This window comes from Lissotriton helveticus, chromosome 1_2, assembly GCF_964261635.1.
Source record: "Lissotriton helveticus chromosome 1_2, aLisHel1.1, whole genome shotgun sequence".
NCBI lineage: Eukaryota > Metazoa > Chordata > Amphibia > Caudata > Salamandridae > Lissotriton > Lissotriton helveticus.
Window position 1 is genome coordinate 429,398,652 of NC_136058.1, and position 24,011 is coordinate 429,422,662.

The 24,011-nt window shown below is 46.5% G+C and overlaps 1 protein-coding gene across 1 annotated transcript; it reads left to right on the forward strand.

Moving 5' to 3' along the window:
• LOC144807636 (uncharacterized) lies at positions 1-24,011 on the forward strand. The gene is made up of 4 exons (XM_078673256.1): positions 1-20; positions 4,585-4,635; positions 7,903-8,021; positions 16,976-24,011. The coding sequence occupies exon 4, from the start codon at positions 18,318-18,320 to the stop codon at positions 20,286-20,288; it is 1,971 nt and encodes a 656-aa protein (XP_078529382.1). The 5' UTR covers positions 1-20; positions 4,585-4,635; positions 7,903-8,021; positions 16,976-18,317; the 3' UTR covers positions 20,289-24,011.

The window sequence follows — 24,011 nt, forward strand, 5'->3', positions numbered from 1 at the left end:
GGAGGAAGCAGCCCTGTCTGGTGGGCAGATACCTTTATCTACAGACCCCAGATCCCCCCATCAGCCCCCAGTGGTGGTTCATCTTCAGACTCTCACAGACCCCTCCCAGCCCTCCAGGGGGAGGAGAGAGCCTGGAAAGGTTTCTGATCAGGTCGGAGAGGCCTGTCCAGGGGTGCAAGGGGAAGAGGTCTGTCCAGGGGTGCAGAGGAGGTGAGGCATGTCCAGGGGTGCAGAGGAGCTGAGGCCTGTCCAGGGGTGCAGAGGAGGAGAGGCCTGTCCAGGGGTGCAGAGGAAGAGAGGCCTGTCCAGGGGTGCAGAGGAGGCGAGGTCTGTCCAGGGGGGCAGAGGAGGAGAGGCCTGTCCAGTCGTGCAGAGGAGGTGAGGCCTGTCCAGGGCAGTGCAGAGGAGATGAGGCCTGTCCAGCGGGAGGAGGAAGAGAGGCCTGTCCAGGGGTGCAGAGGAGGAGAGGTCTGTCCATCGGGCAGTAGGTGAGGCCTGTCCAGGGGGTAGTAGGTGAGGCCTGTCCAGGGACAGAGGAGGTGAAGCATGTCCAGGGATGCAGAGGAGGTGAGGCCTGTCCAGGGATGCAGAGGAGGTGAAGCATGTCCATGGGAGCGGAGGAGGAGAGGCCTGTCCAGGGGGTGCAGAGGAGGAGAGGCCTGTCCAGGGGGTGCAGAGGAGGAGAGGCCTATCCAGGGGTGCAGAGGAGGTGAGGCCTGTCCAGGGGAGCAGAGGAGATGAGGCCTGTCCAGGGGCTGCAGAGGAGGTGAGGCCTGTCCAGGGGAGAGAGGGGGGGGTGCAGAGGAGGAGAGGCCTGTCCATGGGAGCGGAGGAGGAGAGGCCTGTCCAGGGGTACAGAGGAGGAGCGGTCTGTCCAGGGGGGCAGGGGAGATGCGGCCTGTCCAGGGATGCAGAGGAGGTGAGGCCTGTCCAGGGGTGTAGAGGAGGTGATGTCTGTCCAGAGGGGTGCAGAGGAGGTGAGGCCTGTCCAGGGGCAGTAGGTGAGGCCTGTCCAGGGGTGCAGAGGAGGTGAGGTATGTCCAGGGGTGTAGAGGAGGTGATGTCTGTCCAGAGGGGTGCAGAGGAGGTGAGGCCTGTCCAGGGGCAGTAGGTGAGGCCTGTCTAGGGGTGCAGAGGAGGTGAGGTCTGTCCAGGGGTGCAGAGGAGGTGAGGCCTGTCCAGGGGCAGTAGGTGAGGTCTGTCCAGGGGTGCAGAGGAGGTGAGGTCTGTCCAGGGGTGCAGAGGAGGTGAGGTCTGTCCAGGGGTGCAGAGGAGGTGAAGCCTGTCCAGGGGTACAGAGGAGAAGAGGCCTGTCCAGAGGTACAGAGGAGGAGAGGCCTGTACAGGGGGTGCAGAGGAGGTGAGGCCTGTCAAGGGGGTGCAGAGGAGGTGAGGTCTGTCCAGGGGTGCAGAGGAGGTGAGGCCTGTCCAGGGGTGTAGAGGAGGTGATGTCTGTCCAGAGGGGTGCAGAGGAGGTGAGGCCTGTCCAGGGGCAGTAGGTGAGGCCTGTCCAGGGGTGCAGAGGAGGTGAGGTCTGTCCAGGGGTGCAGAGGAGGTGAGGCCTGTCCAGGGGAGCAGAGGAGGTGAGGCCTGTCCAGGGGTGCAGAGGAGGTGAGGCCTGTCCAAGGGGGTGGGGGGGCAGAGGAGGAGAGCCCTGTCCAGGGGTGCAGAGGGGGTGAGGCCTGTCCTGGGGTGCAGAGGAGGTGAGGCCTGTCCAGGGACAGAGGAGGTGAGGCCTGTCCAGGGGTGCAGACATGGTGAGGCCTGTCCAGGGGTGCAGAAGAGAGGCCTGTCCAGGGGAGCAGAGGAGGAGACGCCTGTCCAGGGGTGCAAGGGGGTGAGGCCTGTCCAGGGACAGATGAGGTGAGGCCTGTCCAGGGGTGCAGAGGAGGAGAGGCCTGTCCAGGGGTCCAGAGGAGGAGAGGTATGTCCCGGGGTGCAGAGGAAGAGAGGCCTGTCCAGGGGTGCAGAGCAGGTGAGGCCTGTCTATGGTTGCAGAGGAGGTGATACCTGTCCAGGTGTGTAGAGGAGGTGAGACCTGTCCAGGGGGACAGAGGAGGTGAGGCCTGCCCACGGGTGCAGAGGAGGTGAGGCCTGTCCAGGGGTACAGAGGAGGTGAAGTCTGTCCAGGGGTGCATAAGAGGTGAGGCCTGTCCAGGGGTGCAGAGGAGGTGAGGCCTGTCCAGGGGTGCAGAGGAGGTGAGGCCTGTCCAGAGGGGGTGAGGCCTGTCCAGGGGTCAAGGGGGTGAGGCCTGTCCAGGGGTCAAGGGGGTGAGGCCTGTCCAGGGACAGAGAAAGTGAGGCTTGTCCAGGGTTGCCGAATAGCAGAGGCCTGTCCAGGGACAGAGGAGGTGAGGCCTGTCCAGGGGCAGAGGAGGTGAGGCCTGTCCAGGGGTGCAGATGAGGTGAGACCTGTCCAGGGGGAAAGAGGAGGTGAGGCCTGTCCAGGGGTGCAGAGGAGGAGAGGCCTGTCCTGGGGTGCAGAAGAGGTGAGGCCTGGCCAGGGGTGCAGAGGAAGAGAGGCCAGTCCAGGGGGGCAGCAGAGTGGAAGCCTGTCCAGGGGTGCAGAGGAGGTGAGGCCTGCCCACGGGTGCAGAGGAGGTGAGGCCTGTCCAGGGGTGCAGAGGAGGTGAGACCTGTCCAGGGGTGCAGAGGAGGTGAGGCCTGTCCAGGGGTACAGAGGAGGTGAGGCCTGCCCTGGGATCAGAGGGGGTGAGGCCTGTCCAGGGTGCAGTAGGTGAGGCCTGTCCAGGGGTGCAGAGGAAGTAACGCTTGTATAGGGGTGCAGAGGAGATGAGGCCTGTCCAGGGGTGCAGAGGAGCTGAGGCCTGTCCAGAGACAGAGGAGGTGAGGCCTGTCCAGGGGTGCAGAGGAGGTGAGGCCTGTCCAGGGGTGCAGAGGAGGTGAGGCCTGTCCAGGGGTGCAGAGGAGGAGAGGCCTGTCTAGGGGTGCAGAGGAGGCAAGGCCTGTCCAGGGGGAGCAGAGGAGATGAGGCCTGTCCAGAGGGTGTAGAGGAGGTGAGGCCTGTCCAGGGGTGCAGAGGAGGTGAGACCTGTCCAGGGGTGCAGAGGAGGTGAGGCCTGTCCAGGGGTGCAGGGGAGGTGAGGTCTGTCCAGGGGTGCAGAGGAGGAGAGGCCTGTCCAGGGGTGCAGAGGAGGTGAGGCCTAACCAGGGGTGCAGACGAGCTGAGGCCTGTCCAGGGTGCAGTAGGTGAGGCCTGTCCAGGGGTGCAGAGGAGGGGACGCCTGTCCAGGGCTGCAGAGGAGGTGAGGCCTGTCCAGGGTTGCAAGGGGGTGAGGCCTGTCCAGGGACAGAGGAAGTGAGGCCTGTCCAGGGGTGCAGAGGAGCTGAGGCCTGTCCAGGGGTGCAGAGGAGGTGAGGCCTGTCCAGGGGTGCAGAGGAGGTGAGGCCTGTCCAGGGGTGCAGAGGAGGAGAGGCCTGTAAAGGGGGAGCAGAGGAGGTGAGGCCTGTCCAGAGGGTGTAGAGGAGGTTATGCCTGTCCAGGGGTACAGAGGAGATAAGTCCTGTCCTGGGGTGCAGAAGAGGTGAGGCCTGTCCCGGGGTGCAGAGGAGGTGAGGCATGTCCAGGGGTGCAGAGATGGTGAGGCCTGTCCAGGGGTGCAGAGGAGGTGAGGCCTTTCTAGTAGTGCAGAGGAGGAGAGGCCTGTCTAGGGGTGCAGAGGAAGTGAGGCCTTTCTAGCAGTGCAGAGGAGGAGAGACCTGTCCAGGGGTGTAGAGGAGGAGAGGCCTGTCCAGGGGAGCAGAGGAGGTGAGGCCTGGTGTGCAGAGGAGATGAGGCCTGTCAAGGGGTGCAGAGGAGGTGAGGCATGTCCAGGGGTGCAGAGGAGGTGAGACCTGTCCAGGGGTCAGAGGAGGTGAGGCCTGTCCAGGGGTGCAGAGGAGGTGAGCCCTGTGTCCAGGAGTGCAGGGGGGAGAGGCCTGTCAAGGGGTGCAGATGAGGTGAGGCCTGTCCAGGAGTGCAGAGGAGGTGAGGCCTGTCCATGGGTGCAGAGGAGGTGAGGCCTGTCAAGGGGTGCAGAGGAGGTGAGGCCTGTCCAGGGGTGCAGAGGAGGTGAGGCCTGTCAAGGGGTGAAGAGGAGGTGAGGCCTTTCCAGGGGTGCAGAGGAGGTGAGGCCTGTCCATGGGTGCAGAGGAGGAGAGGCCTGTCCAGGGGTGCAGAGGGTGAGAGGCCTGGCCAGGGGTGCAGATGAGGTGAGGCCTGTCCTGTGTTTTGGTGGTTCATAGAAGGTGGGGCCTCTCTCTAGGAGGGATGCAGTGAGATGAGGCCTGTCGGTCCAGGCCGGGTGGTCGAGAGCTGAGTTTAAGTTTGTTAATTGTTGTCCCAAGAGATTTGTGGAAGGCGTGTAAGTTGTTTGTAAACTGGCCAATTGAAGAGCCACAGAGTGAAGCGCCTCAAAATATTTTATTATATATTACAAGAGATTGATGCAGATTTACAGACAATATTGCAAAGTCGTAGACCGGGTAAAGGAGGACGCGTTATCTTCCAACACCACAGTCTTCGTGACTGAGACCAGTAATACTGAAGACTCTGAGACTCACAGCAGTAATTTCTCCTTTCAGAGCGTTATTGCTGCAGATGGAGTGAAGCACAGAAGTAAGCACATTACTAAGGTACCAACAAAGTTTAATATTGTTCATTTGTATTAACTGGTTCTCTTTTACAGCATTTGGAAATGCATTTTCTAGTTTTGTTGTTCTTTGTTTTGTTTTTTCTTGAAGGTTGTTACCTTTGGTTTAAAGGGAACGATGTTGTAGTGTGTGACCTTAATCTGCAGTTTGCATTTCATTACCATCATTTGCTTATCCTGGAGAATCTCCAGGGTGCAGGAGGCTTGCTGTTCCAGAGTTCTTTCTTCAGCTTCTGAGCAGTTGTCGCTCTGTGGCGATCTGTGGTCCTGTTTCTCTGCTCTTCTTGTAGCAGCTCCTATCAGAGCTTCATCCTCCCGCCAACGATAATAAGATGCTTGGTGTTAGAGGGCGATCCCAGGGGAGGGCAGACTTGGCACCTGACCACCCTGTGACCCACCTCTCCTAGGAACACAGCCGAGCAATGGCGGGAGATCCTCAGGGAGAGGACCTCGAATCTAGGATCGTACGCGCTGCGCTAGCACCACTCGACAAAGGGACACCACACCGTAGGATTAAGAGAACGTGTTCTTTATATCTTCAGGTAAAAATGGATCTTTATGATCCGCAGATTCTTATGTACAGGCGAGCAAGGGCCCAAAGAGTCTCGGTAGGGGTAGGGTAGCGGGACAGTCTCAGGGTTCAAAGTCACTTGCGGGTGCGTATCCGGCGCACAGCTCTCAATCCTCGAGCCGGGGGATACGGGATGATCTTGGGTCCAGCCGGACCAGGATAGTCTCTGAGCCGCGATCGAATCAGCAGGGCTCGAGCAAGGAGGTCGCAGTTCTTATGGTCTTAGGGAGCCGTGATCGAATCAGCAGGGCTCAGGAGTCTCACGGTTGCAGGAGAGCCGCGACAGCATCAGCAGGGCTCAGGTGGTCTCGGGCAGAAGTCCTTCTCTGCCAGGTAGGAGCCGCGACAGCGTCAGCAGGGCTCGGGTGCTTCTTTAGGTTGCAGGGGAGCCGCGACGGCGTCAGCAGGGCTCAGGTGGTCGTCGAGTAGAAGTCCTTCTCTACTCGGTAGGAGCCACGACAGGGTCAGCAGGGCTCACGTAGTCCAGGATACAGGGCTCACGTAGTCCAGGATACAACAGACTCGATCATCCCACCCATCATCAACCCTTGATATAGGACTCCTCGCCTTTGATGTCCGGAGTCCTCGCAGGCAGGGGTCTTAGCACCTGGGAGCCGGTTGTTGGGGGTTCCGCCTCGGCAGCTTCTTTCATCCTTTCAAGTTGGGTCTGGAGGGATCCCAGACACTCAGCAGGCCTGGAGCCAGCCCTCAGGGAGGCCGGAGGGGTGATCGAAACTCATCTCTCGAGGGGAGGTGGGAGGTGTGATCGAGCTACTCCTCCCTCTCTTGCTCACGGGGAGCGCTCTACCCCCTGGCCGGGTATGGCGCCAAAGGCCGAGGTCGGGCTGGGAACGGGGTGGCCATCTTAGGTGCAGGGACATGGGCATCGGTCTCGGGTACCAGGGAAATGGAGGGAGAGGACGGGGAAGCCCAGTGTCGGGGATTTGGGTCATGGAGGGAATGGTCGGGTGAATCAGGGCCATGGGGAGCTGCCCGGATCAGGAGGGATTACTACGGGTCAATAAGGACCACGCCACGAGGCCGGGTACAACACTAGGCATCACCCAGCACACAACACAGCCTATGATGGGCTACGTCTATCTGCTCGGCGCAGTTAGAGTGCAGATAAAGTTCTCCAGGTCTATCAGGCTGTGACTGTAACCTAAGGGCTTAAGATGAAATGTAGAGCTTACCTCCTTCCTGAGTGGCTCCAGACTGCAGTGTGCAGACCCGATAGCTGGCAGCACCCTGGAGTATGTATGTACAAATCAGATTATGTTGGAAGTAACCTGCAATATAGTGGCAGGCAGCACCCTGCCATAGAGTAGGATTTCTCATAGTATTTTTTCCTGACACATTAATGGAGATAGTCTTTTAACTGGCAGAAGAACAACACTGCCATACATTTCCTGCCACAGTCATTAAAATGACGTACACATTAGGAATGGCATTTTGTCCTGCTGGAATAATAACACAAGTTATCTTGCACTCTGCTATGTTGTTGCATAGATTGTTGTCTGCAATGCATTCCATGTTTCATTCAAACGTGCTTTCTACAGGACGCATACATGATTTGCTGCTGTAGAGAAATAATGCTCCTGTGTACTGTGGCAGACTCAGAAATGTTGAAAAACTTCATGATTTCTCTTTCAGCACTTCATAGTCAAACCTTTCATTTTTTGACTCATGCATTTTGCAGAAAAATAACTTAGTACCATTAAAATAGTTGTGATGGGGAACATTCATGTGGGGTTAGGACTGCCTTGACCAGAGTGCTTGCTGACTTGGAGGAGTATGGAGTTGACCACCTTGCCTGGCCTGGTGTGGAACCAAGCCAGCGAGGCTTTGCTGCAGACTCATTTGCCCTGATAGCTGGTCAACAGTTTGAGGAGGAGGAGGAGGAGGAGGTGAAGAGCTGGCTAAGTGTGCCATGAAGCTGGCATTTCAGTACATCCCTGAGAAGTGAGCTTTGAGTCGATGTAGTGTTCCTCTTATACCACGTGCAATTCAGCCTCTCCAAAGCCTCAAGAATTCCTGGGTGTGAAGGGCGACTGATTCTGATTGGGTGCTTGATAGTTTTCCAGAAACTCATGTAATTAATTTTTCATGTTTGTCTGTAGTTAATTAAACACGCCCAGGAATCTTATCTCTTCAGTGACACAAGCTGCAATAAAAGTTTATTAGTCGTTGCAAAAAAATATGAACGGCTGACGAGCGTCTGTCTGTCAAAGAATGGAAGGGCTAGGGAACTGTCAGTCATCTCACTGCTAAGCAGAGCAGTGTCATACTTCATCCTCCGTCAGGCCTCTGATTTTAGAACACTGGGACTTTAGAGACCATCCTTTTAACCCCTTCCATGCTCATGACGGAACGGTTCCGTCATCAGCGTCGGTGCTCCGGTGCTGATGACGGAACATTTCCGTCATGAGTCAATATGATTTATTACCCTTCAGCACTGCAGCGAAATTCGCGCAGCACTGAAGGGGTTAATGATGAAAACAAAACTACAAGTCCCATAAGCGATAGTTGCGGAAGGTGTCACGCATGACCTGGGGCAACATCCGATTCAGCACATCCAGTTCCATTTTTTAAGTATTTGACACAATATTGAATTTATAACCTTTGTTTTTTATGGTCATGAGTCACCAGAATACTAAAAACGTGTCTTTTATTTTCAAGGTCAATTAAGTAATGGTCACCAGCTTGGAAGCTCTGTTAATTCTTCAGTATGTGTCATTGATCTCCACGTGTGGCTGGTTTGGGTCTGCCCCCTGCATCGTTCCCGATAACTCGCACAGGTAAGAAGGTTGTAGCGGCAACATGATAACCCCATACTCGTCTGTAAGAAGTGCGCTCCGAAGCAGGTATCCGATCATTTTTGTGAAACAAGCAAGCGTCAATATCTGCTATGTACATTTGTTAAAATAAAACAGTCAAATCAAAGTATACTGTTCCGGAGGTTCAGTCCCAGAGACATTATCTTTAGCTAAACGCAGACACCCTAGGAAGCAGGTGCTTTTAAGACAAGTTGCGTTCACTCACCTGAAGGTGACATGCTTTATCATTGGGCAATACTCCTCACCAGGCCGGCACTACAATGCCTGGCGGGCGCCGCAAGAGGGCACGTTGTCGCAGATTTTTTATTTAGTACGCCGGATAAGCATAGTAGGACAGAGGATGTTGTGTCATAAGATGTGAGATTGGTGAAAGTCTGAATATAAGATCAACTATCGACCAGTTGCCACAATATAGTTAATGTGACCTTCCTGGTCCATGTTGAGATTAAAAACAGTGGCAGAGAAATTGAGGAACTAATGGCCCCTATCACTGTGTGAAAGTGTCGATCACCTATGGACCTGCTGGTAAGCTGGGGTCTGTACTTCAGGTCAACTTTTCTCATGCCTTGTGTAGTCATGGAGCAATCTGTTGGCATTTCATCAGGACCAAATATGGGAAAACGGGTAAATGTGACCTAATCTTCTCCACAGGGTAAGGAGCTCTGTAGCTCAAAGCCCTGCACCGTGCATAGGTGATAAGGTGCCTATTAACATCTTATTACCACAGATGAGCGCTGCCTAACAGGGTGCACTAGATACGGTAACCCTCCTAAAATTCAAGACATATGACTTATCCAATAGCGCCACACCAGAGGGCAACTGGTTTGAAAAGCACATGCTTCCTAGGGTGCCTGCGTTCAGTTAGAGATAATGTCTGTGGGACTGAACCTCCAGAACAGTATACTGTGGGTTGATTTATATGAAGAATGCGTATACTGGACTGTAATTTTCCTCGTCATCTCTTGTGATATGTAAAATAAAACACAACACACCTGGAGGCCAACAAATCTATCATGAATTTAATGCAAGAATAGCAAAAGGCCAAGCAAACTAACAAGTGACAATTGTCTTTGCAATGGACGAGAGCATCCCTCCTAAAGCAAGTTGGAATATATAATGCTAATGCTCCCCATGTATTTTTATACACTTTTCTCCTAATACAAGTCAATAAAACATGAACAAGTGCTAGAAACAGTTACTAAAACAACACTAATGAGTAGGAGGCAGGATCTTCTCTCGAGAGGAATGTGAGGAGTCCGTGAGGTGCCGATAAAAGATACACAGACAAGCTGCAGAATTCACTGTTTCTGGAAATAACACTTCTGTTTGTCAATATTCAAGTTACTACCAGATGCAGGAAAGTGTGCAGATGGACATCACTAAATAAAATGGTTCTGGGCCCTAATAGAATCATGTAACTTTGCAGGCATATTAAGGTGAACAGACACATCAAATTAATATAAGAATATTGTAATTTGGTAATGTAATATATCAATGCACGTTGTGGCATTCATGTGTAAACAATTATCGGTATTAAAGAAACCAGTATATCCAGTTATGTTTTCTCAATTCCTTCTTCCCAGTGGCCACCACTGCTGCTATCCAGCTGTATTCAGCAGTGCCTCCTGTGACCTGGAATCCTGCATTTAATCAATACCAAATGTTGGCAATGCTTCTAGCCAACTCCGGTCACTGGTGCCACTCGCACCCCCACCACCCTTGGGCCTGTTATTCTTTTAGCCAGCTCCAGTCAGTAGTGGCCCCTTCGGCCTGTTTGTAAGCCTACTAGCCAGCTGCTGTTAGTACTGGCCCCTGGGACCTGTTATCATTCTAGCCAACTTGAGTCATTAGTAGCGCCTTGGGACTAGTGATCATACTAACCAGCTTCAGTCAGTATTGGCCCCCTGAGATCTATTATCCTGCTAAGTAACTTCCGTCAGTAGTGACCCCTGTACCTTAAATCCTGCCAATATTCAAAACCAGAGGTTAACTCTACTGCCAACCAGTTCCGGTCAATATTGGCATGCATTGTTACCCTGCCTGTAATGAATACCAGAGCCCAGCATTGTTGCTAGCCAGCTCCAGTCACCAGTGGCCAGTCACATATTATCCTCAATAGGATCAATGCCCAAGGCCTGTGCAGCTGCTAACCTGCCCTAGTCAGCAGTGACCTCCCAGACCTAGTATTCTGCATATAATCAGCAAGGCTTCGGCCCTAATAACACTCACCCCACATCCTTATGGTATATTAGCAATGTAATTTATTTACATCATACGGTAGATACCGCACTATATCACACGATCCCAAAAACAACGAAAATCAAAATTTGCCTAACCGTTCAGCACTCCACCTTGTCAAAAATGACCAAATCACACCAAGCACTATAGCCTGCCACATCACATGGCACACTCAGCCACAACATGACAAGATACCACAGCAGGGATTTGGGGGCCAGTAATCCTCTGTTCGAGGCATGTATGCTGTAGATGCACATGCTTCGCATACTCCTGCCATCTTGTGTTGGGTCCCGATATTTGCAAGTTGTTTCATTATTACCCCTAGATTTATATTCCGGCATAAAAATTACCTGCACCACTTAACAAATCTCTATTCGTTTCATCCCCTCTGATACTCTCCCTCTTTGCTCTATTTGTTTCCAATTGTGATGGCTTATTTTCCACCTGTTTATTACATTCCTCCACTTGCAGCATTTCTAAGGACTGAATTTTCCCATTCCCTATCATTTTTATACTATCGGCTTGATTGTTTAGGCATTTATTTTTCATAACTGCTTGTACCTCCGATAGATCCTTATTAAATAGAGGTTAAAAGGGATTTGTTGGAGACATTTGTTTACCCTCATCGTCACGAAATGATATTTGGTCATGTTTGTTTCCAGTGTTCAATCTCACTATATCTGATGCATTTGTATTTTTCATACTTTTAGAAGCTTTATTTCTTGCTTTCCGTAGTTTTTTCCTCTGTCTTTTTGATAGATGAACTTCCGGAGCTGCGTCTGTCATTGTTGATTATGTCGAGCATAGGTTTATCACTTCTTGATCTTTTGTTTTATCATCTATTTTTTCTTTAACAACAACAGTATTGTCTTTACATTTTATTGTATCTTTAGAGGGGCAGTCGGTCTTGATGGGTTGAATTCCCACATTAGGAAAATTCCCTTTTACATCGTCAATTATTGTTTTTAAAATATCCGGAATGGTAGTGTAACAGGGCGAGGGAGGAACCGAACACAGAAGTGGACCGGTGGTCCGCCACCCCCCTTTTACCTGCTTCCGTTCCCTCTCAACAGCCGCCTGATCTCTACGCCCCTGAGTGAGCCATCACAGAACCTGAACAAGGATGGCAGAACGCCCCGGAGTGGGCCACCACAGGACAAGGCTGGCCGAACGAGAACACCCAGATGCACGGCCCCTTTAACTGGGATCCCTCGGACGACAAAGCTCCACCCTTACAAAGCGTCACGAGTGCGTCAAAAGAAGGCCGGAACCAGGAAGCAGTGGACGGCGTTTCCCAGGAGGCGAAAGGTGGTCCCAGCAGCGGAGAGCGTGGAGGTTACAGCAGCGGAGAGCATGAGTAGAGCGAGGCGGTCGAGACTCGAGAGGCCGGTGCCGAGTTGGAGAAGCCAGACGGCCAACGTATCTACGCATCGCCCCGCCACGTTCTCACGGGAGGAGCGTGGCTCCAACAGGTCCGGGGCAGAGTGGCGGGCTGGGTGGGACGTCAGGTCCAACCTACCGAGTGATCAGTTGTATAGCCCCGTGTACAGTCCGTAAACCCTTTCCTCTTCCTTACGAGCACTCTCCCCCCCCCCACAGACTGTATATATTCACGATTGCACTGGTTTCCTTCACTCCCGGTCCTTACTGCACTAATTGGTCACATACCCTGACCTAACACCGCCCTCTCTCTCCTTTCTCCCTACGACAACGGAACCGGCGGGACAAGCTGAGATCCGATTCCCGAGCAAGCTGGATCCTGTCAGGAAGTCTGCCTTCGACCCTGCCGCCTTTGCGAGAGAGAGGATTACCAGTCGCAGAAGAAAATCGTATAGATAAATAAAGCCTTCACTTAAAACCTTATTCAAAGGGTCCGACTCTCTATCTACTTCTACTACCCCCCACTGCACAGGAAGTGTCGGGCACTGGTCCTACGTCCCTCCCTACCCCGGGACAGGTAGCTAGTTTGTTAATTAGTTGGGCACAACTACACTCTGCATACGTAGATATTGGCTGAGATTGAGCCCTTACTATTAGATTATTTTGTGTTGTTATCTTCTGCTCAATTCCGGCAACAAAGGATGCCGCAGCACTCAAGAGATCTATTTGGACCTCCTTTTTGTTGGACTGATATGTTAAAGCTTCCAGAGTTAATCGCGAGGTTTTGAAGAATAAATCCCAAATTGCTCCCGCGTTCCCACTTCCTGGTACCTGAGTACCTGGGCAATGGTGTTGCCCATTTATGAATGATAGGTCCTTATACTTCTCTTTTTGTTGTCCTTGAAAATCATGTCCCTCATCACAAGAATTAATGAATTGTGGACTACTATTCAAAACGTCTTTTTGATACGGAGTACTCCAATGCTGCAGAGTTTCTGGGTTGCTGTTGTATTCGTCCTTATTAATTTGAGATCCGTTATTTTGAATACATTTCGGCTGGTCCTGTTTTTTAACTGAATATATCTTAGACAGAGTAAGATCCGATTTCAGTGGGGTATTGGCTTCCCTCATGATTTTTACCCCACCATTTAGTTCATTTGGAGCTTCTTCTTATGGTTGATTTATTTGGCTCAAATTAGATGGTTCTCCTATCCCGTTAGCTGTTCTGATTTTTACTTGCACTTCTATTGGCATTGGATGCCTAGTTGGTAGTAATTGCTGAGTATCTCCCATTGTTAGATTTGTGCATTTTGCGTCCTCTTCTTGTGAACGACCAGTAAGTGGAATAGTTAACATCTCTAGGGCCCAGATGTAGGTAGCCAAATACCGGTCGGTAACGGTCGAATTCGGCCGTTACCGACCGGTATTTGGCTTTTGAGATGTAGGGGGCAGGAAACAGGCCATTTCGGTAATTTTACCGATTCGGTAAATATACCGGTCGGTAAATTTACCGACCGGTATTTTTACAGAATCGGTAAAATTGAGATGTAGGTCGGACTCTTCTGAGTCCCACAAGCCCTACAAATTCGGTATTTTACCATCAAATTCACTTTGATGGTAAAATACCGATTCAGGTGTGCATGCACATGTGTGCATGCACACCTGTGCCATATGACAGGCAGACCTGCCCTTAGGGCAGGTATGCCTGCCACATGGCCCCCGAACCTTTTTTGGGGGTGCTAGAGGGTGTCAAAGTGACACCCCCTGCACCCTTGTCAAAATCAGTATTTACCGATTCGGTAAATACCGACCGGTAATGCCCCATTCATTCCTATGGGCTTCAAAGCCCATAGGAATGAATGGGGCATTACCGGTCGGTATTTACCGAATCGGTAAATACCGACTTTTAAAGATTCGGTAAATCCACATCTGGATTTACCTACATCTCGGTACTTCTATTTTACCGATTCATAAATACCGAATCGGTAAAATTCGGTATTTATGAGTCGGTAAAATAGAATTACCTACATCTGGCCCTAGGTCTGTTATTTGACCCCAATGGTTGACTTGGTCCTTAGATAAATTTGACATTTGTTCGACTTCATCTTCAGACTCAGGGTGGCCTGGTTCACTTACTCCTTGCTTAGGGGATATAATATTTGTTCTACTCAGTGGTTTAATTGGAGTTTGAAGATCACATGGGTCAGTTAGCAATGTTAGCATAGCACCAGTTGGATCTTTCATAAAATCAAACTTTGACGGCGACTTTCCCAGTATCCCAAATGTACGGACCTTAGATGTTTTAAAGGACTATATGTCACCTGCCTGTTTTATTTTAAACGTATCTAGTATTAGTGTTTGTTGTATTTTTCTTTTCCTTTTGATAGGAGGGAGAGGTGGCCGCTCCTTTCCTGACCTCAAAATACACCCTATAAGGTGAAGAAGTCTTGCTTCTTTCAGAGAATCAAACGGGCCAGTGACAAGACCAAACGGTGCTTTGATTGGACAAAAACACCTCCAAACACCTCCAAGGGAAAACACCCCCAAAGCACACGTCAGTACAGAATCCGCCGGTGCTGCTGGTTACTTAGTTAATTAACTAATTAATTAATCAATTGATTAATAGCCGGGCTCCGGGTAGGGCTGTAGCCTAGGCATGCAGAGTAATTCAGGGGTCGAGGGGTGCTTTAAGAGGGTCAAAGTCTATTGTCACTTTCCCCTTTGTATAATTTCTCAGATTTTGTATTACAGAGTTATTACAGACTGTAATGGCTCAGCGACTTACGGACCGATCAACCTTAACTACTCGCCACACGCCACACACCTCTTGCCACTTGTCACTCACCACTCACTGTTCATTGCTTGTTCGTTGCTATTCATCGCTGTCAAGAGTACAAGGGAGAATGCTGGCAATCGTTCAGGAGCAGGAGCGGGATCCAGAGCCAGTCCCACTACCGACGGCATATGTAGGCACTTCTCTCCACTCCTCTACTCAGCTCTGCTCTGTTCAATGCTTGGTGTATACGTAAAATCAGGTGGCAGTTCTCTGAGTTCTGAGGAATGATTGAAGCGTGCGATGTCGGACCATAGATGCGTCCATTCCTCATCGGAAATAGGACGGTAAATTAAGTCTTCTCACATAGACATGTACCGGGGGCGCGCGGAAAGCACTGTTTTAAGGAGGAAGCTATAGATAAATAAGATCACCCCTTTCATGTTAGCAGTCTTGGTGGGAAAGGCCTCAAATTTTGTGAGAGGTCGAGTAGCAGCCTCCCGTATCTGAGGTGTGAGGGCCCAGTGCATTAATTGGATATACTGATATCTTTCCGTGTTCTTCAATACAAAGTCCCTTTGACATTGATCAAAAGTAAGGGGATCAAAATTGTGGAACAAATGTATTAGAGCTAAGCAGCCTCCCCTTCTCCAGGCATCAAAGGGCCCTCATGTTGGGCCGGGGGTAAAGCTGGATTGAAATGGATTGGAGTGATTGGGGATGGAAAAGAAGTCCACCTGTCGTCACCCGAAATTGAGTCCCATACTTTAAGAGTGGTGCGTGTGGGGCAGCTAAGGTCACCCTGGCAGCCATCTGGAAGAGAAGGGTGGCTCCAGCTATTTCCCTATGGCACTCTCGTCTTTGGAGACTGCTTAGCCTAGAACGTATGGCTGATATTTTCAGGGATAATTATAAGAATTTCGAATTTAAATGGGGTCCCCTTGTCTCCTTCCTCTCCCAGGGCCATCCGTCTGCGGTGTGTCCCTCCACCATCAGAGTCCGCCATCTCTTCCAGTTTTGAACACGCCGCCACGTCGGGTGGGGGGTGGTTTTTTTTTTGTGGTTTTTTTTCTGTGTTCCTTGTTAGATTCATAATTAATTATCCCATGTTAGGATGAGTTTGTCCATGCTTTTTGGCTATTCCGCATACAACACCTCGGTGGAGCAACCTGGAGAAATTACCATTACAGAAGGCCGTTGAGTTTTCTTTAGACCTATCTACTGGCTTAGCAAAGTTGCATGATCTTCTTTTTTTTCTTTTTTATCTCTCTCTCTAAGCTCCGGGGCACTTAGAAGCTGCATCTTTCATTTGGCTTATTATATAATAAGAGGAGGAGCTGATTTATATTGATCAATGCACTTTGTCCACCTGTTATAATTCTGTTGAGGCTTTCTGATCCCCTGCGTGGGACCAAGTGATGATGTCATTTTTGCCTGTGGACTGTGGAAAAAAAATAATTAATAAACACATTTTTGAGATAAATCAGGTGGCAGGCCAAGGCTCCTCTGTGCTCCTCTGTGCTCTGCAGCAGCCGCCGCACGAGCAGCACCAGCAGCGCCTTAGCACCGCGGTGCTGGCAGCGGCCGTTCCTGCCTCCATCGCAGATCTGTAGAACTTAAAGCGCCCGTATAACAGGACGCGGGTGAAGCGGGAACCGGTCACAAAACAAACCCTGGCAGTCGTCCCTGGCTCCGCTCCGCTTACTCGTCAACTCCTCCTCGGCTCGGCCCCTCAGCTCTAATCGATATGCTCTGCACTCACACCGAATCACAGGCCGACAACAACTGTGAACACCAACAGAGGGAAGAATTGTGTGTTCCCCCCAGTTAGTGAAAAAAAAACAGCATAAGTCTTGGCTGCTTCTGCTGCACCCAGAGTCTTATGCGTCTTTTCAGTCTAAGTTTTCTGTCTGGAAAAAGATTGTGTCCTGGTTTTCTGCACCCAGTAAATCCAAGTGCAGAAAAACCTAACAACTAATGATCAGGTGGAATAAAATGAACACATGAAAGTCCGCCTTAATTTCATTGCCCTTGATTCACACTCTGGACCAAAGTTGAGGGCTAGGTCTAGGCATAGTCCTCGCAGCACACAATAGATTTGCTTGAGGCAGAGGCCAAAACTCAAAAGTCAGGAAACCAGATACAAGTAGGTGGTAACTCAGGGCAGGGGAAAACGCCTGTTGTCCGTGGAGGAGTCATTCCCTTCCCAGAAATCTGCATTACAAATTAATTAATAGTATATATTTTTTAATATCTGTTTGGTGTCAGTCCATATGACTTTCATATCTGCCTTTGGGATTCTATGTTGCAACTCCATAGGGTACATGTATCCTTTGTGAGCTTAATAAAATGTTGAAAATTCTACAAAACCTCACTCCTACATCCAAGTACTCTCATGCTACCATTCTGCACTCTGCTCTGTCTGAAAAACAGCTCAGCATATTCAAAATTCTGCATTGATTTGGCTTGTAAATTATATTTTTGGAAATGTACATGTATTAACTATTTAATTTTAATACTATAGGTGATTGAAATTACGGACGAAGAAAGCAAGATTTAGCACTCAGCAACTGGATGTCAGTGCCATAAGAAGGATTATTTTGAAAAACTGAAGAACATCCAGCATTCTACGTTTAAACAATTTCCAAAAATCTAAGTGTGGCGAGGAAAGTACTATACCTGTAAGTGAAGTCTCTAATTTTGCATTTCATTAACCCAGAGCAAAGCCATATCTGTGCACACAGCATCAGAAATAATGTAGAATGACTGCTTCAGAATCCTCATCTGACATATTATTAGAAAGACAAATTGCCTCAGCATGACAGAATAACGTTCCTCTAAAGCATCATGTAATTCTAGAGAGTAAGCACACACTGCATAAAAGAAAATTATAACAAAAGGTTCTTCTGGATACCATCAAAGAAAAGACACTGAAAGAAGACTTCGAAGCTGACCCGTTAACAACCAAAAGATTGGAAAATCACCTTTGTTCAACAACCATTTTTAACCAGTTACACAGGTTTGAGACTATCTGCCTCTGGATAGAACACAACGACCCACTCTGCTCACTCTTGGGGAACTCTTAAAAATTCACCACTTTATTGTGTTCATGACCATCTCAGATAGTTTCCTTTTTATTGTGTACTGTTCTGTAATTCTATGTAAATCGCCTCAACATTATCTGTTGTGCAGGAGTGATATGTAAAACTGTTAAATATAAAAATGGATTAAAGGATCACCGTTGTGCTATAGCTAATGTAAATAAATCCTCATCCTCAGAACTACAAACCTTAACCTTACACCAAACATAGAAAGGGTAGAAGGAACTGATGTTCTGCGACTAATGATCCACAATAGTACTCTGCACGTTCTAACGGCCTCAGTTACTGCCATTACAAAGTGCAAAAAGGTACTTATCAGTTTAATCATTAAATATCAGACTAACACCTTATTACTGCATTGCTAAGAACCTATACAAATAGAAAAACTTCAGTCGCAAATTAAGTTGCTGCCAGAGAGGCTATTACCTAAAGACTATTATCTGCTAGAAACATTTCAACAGGTGTTACAGGGCTGGTTCCAGACATATTTTGCTCAATTCAAGTGTTAAGAAGATTACACACAAACATTATCTAAACAAGCCCGACTCTAAAATCAGGTTCACTCTTACCGTGGCATATAAGCAAGAGAAACCTAAATGTAGAGGTATTAAGTCTAGGAATACACCTTATAAAAACACGGACTGTGAGAACAAATTCATTGTTCAAACCCGCCTCAATCGAGGGAAAATAATCGAAGTTGGGAGAAAAAGTTACTTGTGCCAAAAAAGATACAGCCATAAATCTCATCTCACTGAATTTGAGAGAATGCACACTGGGGGAATCCACTCTCAGTGCAATGTGTGCCAAAAAAGTTTCAGGCGTAAATCTTATCTCACTGAGCATATGAGAATCCACACTGGGGAAAAACCTTATCAGTGCTCTGAATGCCAGAAAAGGTTTAGTATCAAACCGAGTCTATATCGACATGCATTAACCCACTCTGTGGAAAAGCCTTACCAGTGCGCTGATTGCCAAGAAAGTTTCAGCCGTAAATCTTATTTCACTGAACATATGAAAGTCCACTCTGGGGAAAAACCTTATCAGTGCTCTGAATGCCAGGAAGGTTTTTGTAACAAAAGCGCACTCACGCGCCATACAAGAAGAACCCACACTGGGGAAAAACCTTATCAGTGCACTGATTGCCCGAAATGTTTCATTGACAAAAACAGTCTCACTCAGCATAGAAGAACCCACACTGGGGATAAACCTTATCAGTGCACTGATTGCCAAAAATGTTTCATTTACAAAAACAGTCTCACTCAGCATAGAAGAGCCCACACAGGGGATAAACCTTTTCAATGCTCTGAATGCCAGAAATGTTTCAGTTTCAAAAGCAGACTCACTGAACATACAAGAATCCACTCTGGGGAAAACCCTTATCAGTGTTCTGAATGTCCAAAACATTTCCACCGTAAATCCCTTTTAACTGCACATTTGAGATTCCACACTGGGGAAAAACCTTATCAGTGCTCTGAATGCCAGAAATGTTTCAGTGAAAAAAGACAACTCACGCTCCATATACAAACCCACACTGGGGAAAAACCTTATCAGTGCTCTGAATGCCAGAAATGTTTCAGTGAAAAAAGACATCTCACGCTGCATATACAAACCCACACTGGGGAAAAACCTTATCAGTGCTCTGAATGCCAGAAATGTTTCAGTATAAAAAGTAATCTCACAGTGCATATAAAAACCCACACTGGGGAAAAACCTTATCAGTGCTCTGAATGCCAGAAATGTTTCAGTTTAAAAAGTAGTCTCACTCGGCATACAAGAACCCACACTGGGGAAAAACCTTATCAGTGCTCTGAATGCCAGAAATGTTTCATTGACAAAAACAGTCTCACTCAGCATAGAAGAGCCCACACTGGGGAAAAACCTTATCAGTGCTCTGAATGCCAGAAATGTTTCATTGACAAAAACAGTCTCACTCAGCATAGAAGAACCCACACTGGGGATAAACCTTATCAGTGCACTGATTGCCAAAAATGTTTCACTTACAAAAACAGTCTCACTCGGCATAGAAGAGCCCACACTGGGGAAAAACCTTATCAGTGCTCTGAATGCCAAAAATATTTCCGAGACAAAAGAAGTCTTTCTCAACATATAATAACCCACACTGGGGAAAAACCTTATCAGTGCCCTGAATGCCTAAAATATTTCAAACTTAAATCACTTCTAACTGCACATGTCAGATTCCACACTAGGGTAAAACGTTATCAGTGCTCTGAATGTGACAAATGTTTCAGTGTAAAAAGCACTTTCATTCATCATATAAGAACCCACACTGGGGAAAAACCGTATCAGTGCTCTGAATGCCACAAATGTTTCAGTACAAAAAACAGTCTCATTCATCATATAAGAACCCACACGGGGGAAAAACCTTATCAGTGCTCTGAGTGCCAGATATGTTTCATTGAAAAAAGCCGTCTCACTCATCATATAAGAACCCACACTGGGGAAAAACCTTATCAGTGCTCTGAATGCCAGAAATGTTTCAGTGAAAGAAAGACTCTCGCTCGGCATATAAGAATCCACACTGGGGAAAAACCTTATCAATGCTCTGAATGCCATATATGTTTCATTCAAAAAAGCAGTCTCACTCATCATATAAGAATCCACACTGGGGAAAAACCTTATCAGTGCTCCGAATGTCAAAAATGTTTCAGCCGTAAATCTCATCTCACTGAACATGTGAGAATCCACACTGGAGAATTTTTTCTATCAGTGCTCTAAATGTCAGAAAAGATTCAGAGGTAGAGATGGTTACAAGCGCCATAAGAAAACACACCATCAAAATAATTCAGTGCTCCGAATACCAGAAAAACATCAATTTTAAATGCAATCTCACTCTACATGAGCAGACGCACACAGGGAAAAACATCACCAGTGCTGTGAATGCCAGAAATTCCTATTTGATAGGCACAGCCTCACTAACCAAAAGCGACTCCATACTGATGAAAAACCTCATGAGTGTTCTGAATGTCAGAAAAGCTGCAGAGAAAAACGCTATCTCACCATGAGAAACTCCACACTGGAGAAAATCCTTATGCCATAAAAGCTTGAATCTTAAAGACAGTGTTATGCTTCATGAGAGATCCCACTCTGGGGAAAAACTTTATGAGTGCTCGAAATGCAAGCAAAGTTTTGCTTACACTTAGAATTGTCTTTCACTTCAAGCTTTCAAAGGTATATTAATATAAAAGCAGTATTGAATTTTTTGACGTTGTGTACTCTTACCAAAATTTAAAGCATCAACTTTATATGACACACCATAGAAAAAAGGAGTTGTTTATATATACTAAACCTCCAGAAATGTTTGATTAACCAGTTATAAAGTCACGTCTAGCTTAGTTAGTTTATAGTCTTCTTTTTTTAATTGTAATTATTTCACATTGTTACTGAATATGCATGGCTAAACACTTATAAGGTCCCAAAGGCGAGACCTATTGGCTATGACAATGCTTGTTATTGATTGAGTACATTGAGCGGCAAAACATTTTGATTAAGTCCTGAAGAATGCCGCAAACATCTATTTGGAGGGTTAATAGGCTGAAACATGTTGACCTCTTATTGACTCTTAACAGTGCATATATATTTCTCCCACAGTGTCCTATTTTTAATCCTGGCCCAGGGGTGTACAAATAATGGATACCACATACCCTTTAGCAAGTTTTAACTTTCACTCTGCTGCCCCCACTACCCTGAGCTCATTATTGTGGTATTTAGTATACCTTTCTCTATAACAAAATATGCCTGAACTCCTCCCTCTCAGTGAGGGGGTTGTTTCATGGTGCAAGGAGATTCGCAATAAGGAAGCATGCCAACTATAGTGGGAGAGAGAAATCGTCCTTTTAAAGGGATATTTCATCTTAGCTAGGTCTTCATTTGCAACAGTAATCCTCAGAGACCCAAGGGTTTCTTGATTGTGGTAGAAATGCATTTTTACCCCTTCATTGTACGTTCAAGCACAGACCATTGCATGAAATGTGATCTATGTAGGGAAAATACTCTGTGCACTGACAAAATGTGTTAAAATAACAGAAAGTTGATCATCGCAAATATAACTAGAAAGTTAATTCTAGCATATTTTTGATACCACAATAAGAAGTTTGGGGATCTTTATCTGATATCTTTATCAGTAAATTATCTGAAATTATTGAACATAAACTTTTCCAAGTATTATTTCGAAAGATTAAGGAATTGGTCTTTTCTAAACTAACCCCAGTGTGTATGACTACAATATTCACCTCTCTCAAATCAATATTGTGCTTGTTTTAGTGAGAAAGCTAAATGATCTAGGAGAAACCAGGAACTGGCGTCAGTATTTTTCTTAGGAAGCTTCAAGTTAGAGAGTGAAAACACTTTTTAGAATGCCCCAAAATTGGGATAAAGATATTTCAATATGTTTGACAAAAAGAATAGGTACATTTCATGACAATATTGAAATTCTGAACTAACAGGAACAAATATTTACACATTACAAAAATATTAGGTACGAAATTTCAACAATATAGGAAATACTGAGGTTCATGTACTAATAATCCATTTGGTGAAAAGTGGTTGCTTGTAGAGTCAGCACACTACTTTGTCTGTGATAGCTTTTAAATAAAGGCATTTTTAATACACCCCATTTTACTTTCACATTCACAAATGTCCCCTTGGCTTACTACCTCCTGTTACTGTTTTTGCTGCCCACACATGGTTTCAAAGCTCAATATATACCTTAACAATGTATTAAATATTCAGAAGGGAAACTATTAACATTCCCCTTCCAAATTCTGAATTTTTAAATGGGCTTAGTACATTTCAAAAAGGGGTTTAGCATTTGCAAACTCTGTGAATTACTGAACCAGTAGATTTTTTTAACAATAAAACATGAGGCAATTTTTCTCAATTCCCTCCAAATTAATTAGGTTAAAATTGTTAGTTGAATGATAACCGGTGCATGTACCTATTTAGTGTTAGTGTTGCTTCAGATCAAATAAAAACCATCGCACATAACTCTTACACAATACTTAAAGACAGAATTTCTGACATCCAGCGTTAATGTTTTGTTAAATATATTTGCAAATGTTGTCACTTAAACAGGAAAGCAGCTAAAGCAGTCTCTGGACATAAAATAGGATGTAATCATAATCTTTAGATACATTTTCTGAGTTTCAGGAACAATGTGTGTCTTCTGGGTTTACTCTAAACCACTATAATAAACATATTCAATGATTTTAGATTTGATCTGTTTGTACTGGTTTCCATTGCAGACTTTAATCTAGATTTAGACCAAGGATCAATTCCACCCATGGCTTTTAAAATCTATTTATCAATGATCTGTATTAGTGTTATCGCAACTAAAACTGTAATAGAACTGATCTGAGAGATGGACCTTCAAGTATTATGCTCAGTCAATTTATTGAACAAATTATGGAGTTAAAATCTGAATAGATTAGATCCTCAAGCTTTGCCTGACCACTGTATTTTACATCAATAGATTACTTATCAGCACATTTTCTCTAAGTACAATTCAGTCATCTTCTATTTTTCGCAGAGCTCATGCTGGGTCTGTTAGAACTCTTTCAAAAATATGACATTTAAATGTCCCAAAAATCAGGAATTCTAGTTTCAAGCCTGGTCAAACCTTAATGAATGCTACACCAAAACATGCCCTTCTGTTCCTACATTTTATTGTGCACCATTATTCAGAAATGGCATGTTTTTGCTTTTGGAGTTAAAATTCTAAACATATTTATTGTTATTGCCAGCCAAAAAATTATCACTAATTGGGACGATAACAACAAGTGGTCTTGTGATGTTTGCTGGAATGGGAAGTATTTAATCAAAAAGTGGATGGAATTCAAGTTTAGGAGACAATTTTTACAAAAGTGTATGGATTTTGTATATATTTCAAATTGTTGATCTCCAAAGTGGCCTAAATAAATAAATTGAATTGAAATTCAAGTTTATCATTTGAATCCTGTTGTTGGAAAACATGTGATGTTGAACTCCATGAGGCGGTTCCTTTCCAGAAAGCAATCAGGTTGTAATCATGAGTCAAATAATGCTGAGGAGGTTAAAATATTCAAATTGAATTCTAATTACATATGAAATGTTCATTGTTCAATATATTTCTCTTAGTATTTTAATGTGAGGACTTTATTGCTTAAGCAAAATAATTAGTATTTGTTTTTCTATATGTAGGAAGCATTACATTAATGAAATCACTGTATCCCACCTTCTTTGTTTCCTTTCCTGTTCTTTATAAACGTTTCTATTGTTGAACTTTAAAGATTGCCCGAAATTAGGAATTGTGCTCGACATAACTTTGCTGTGTTACAGTATGTTGATTTTTATGTACTACTTTTGTCTCTTATGTGTATGGCAACTGATGTTTTGTTTTGCTTTAATAATCAGCTTATGTTTAATAGGTTTTATTATTCAATAAAATGTTTCAAACACAACAAA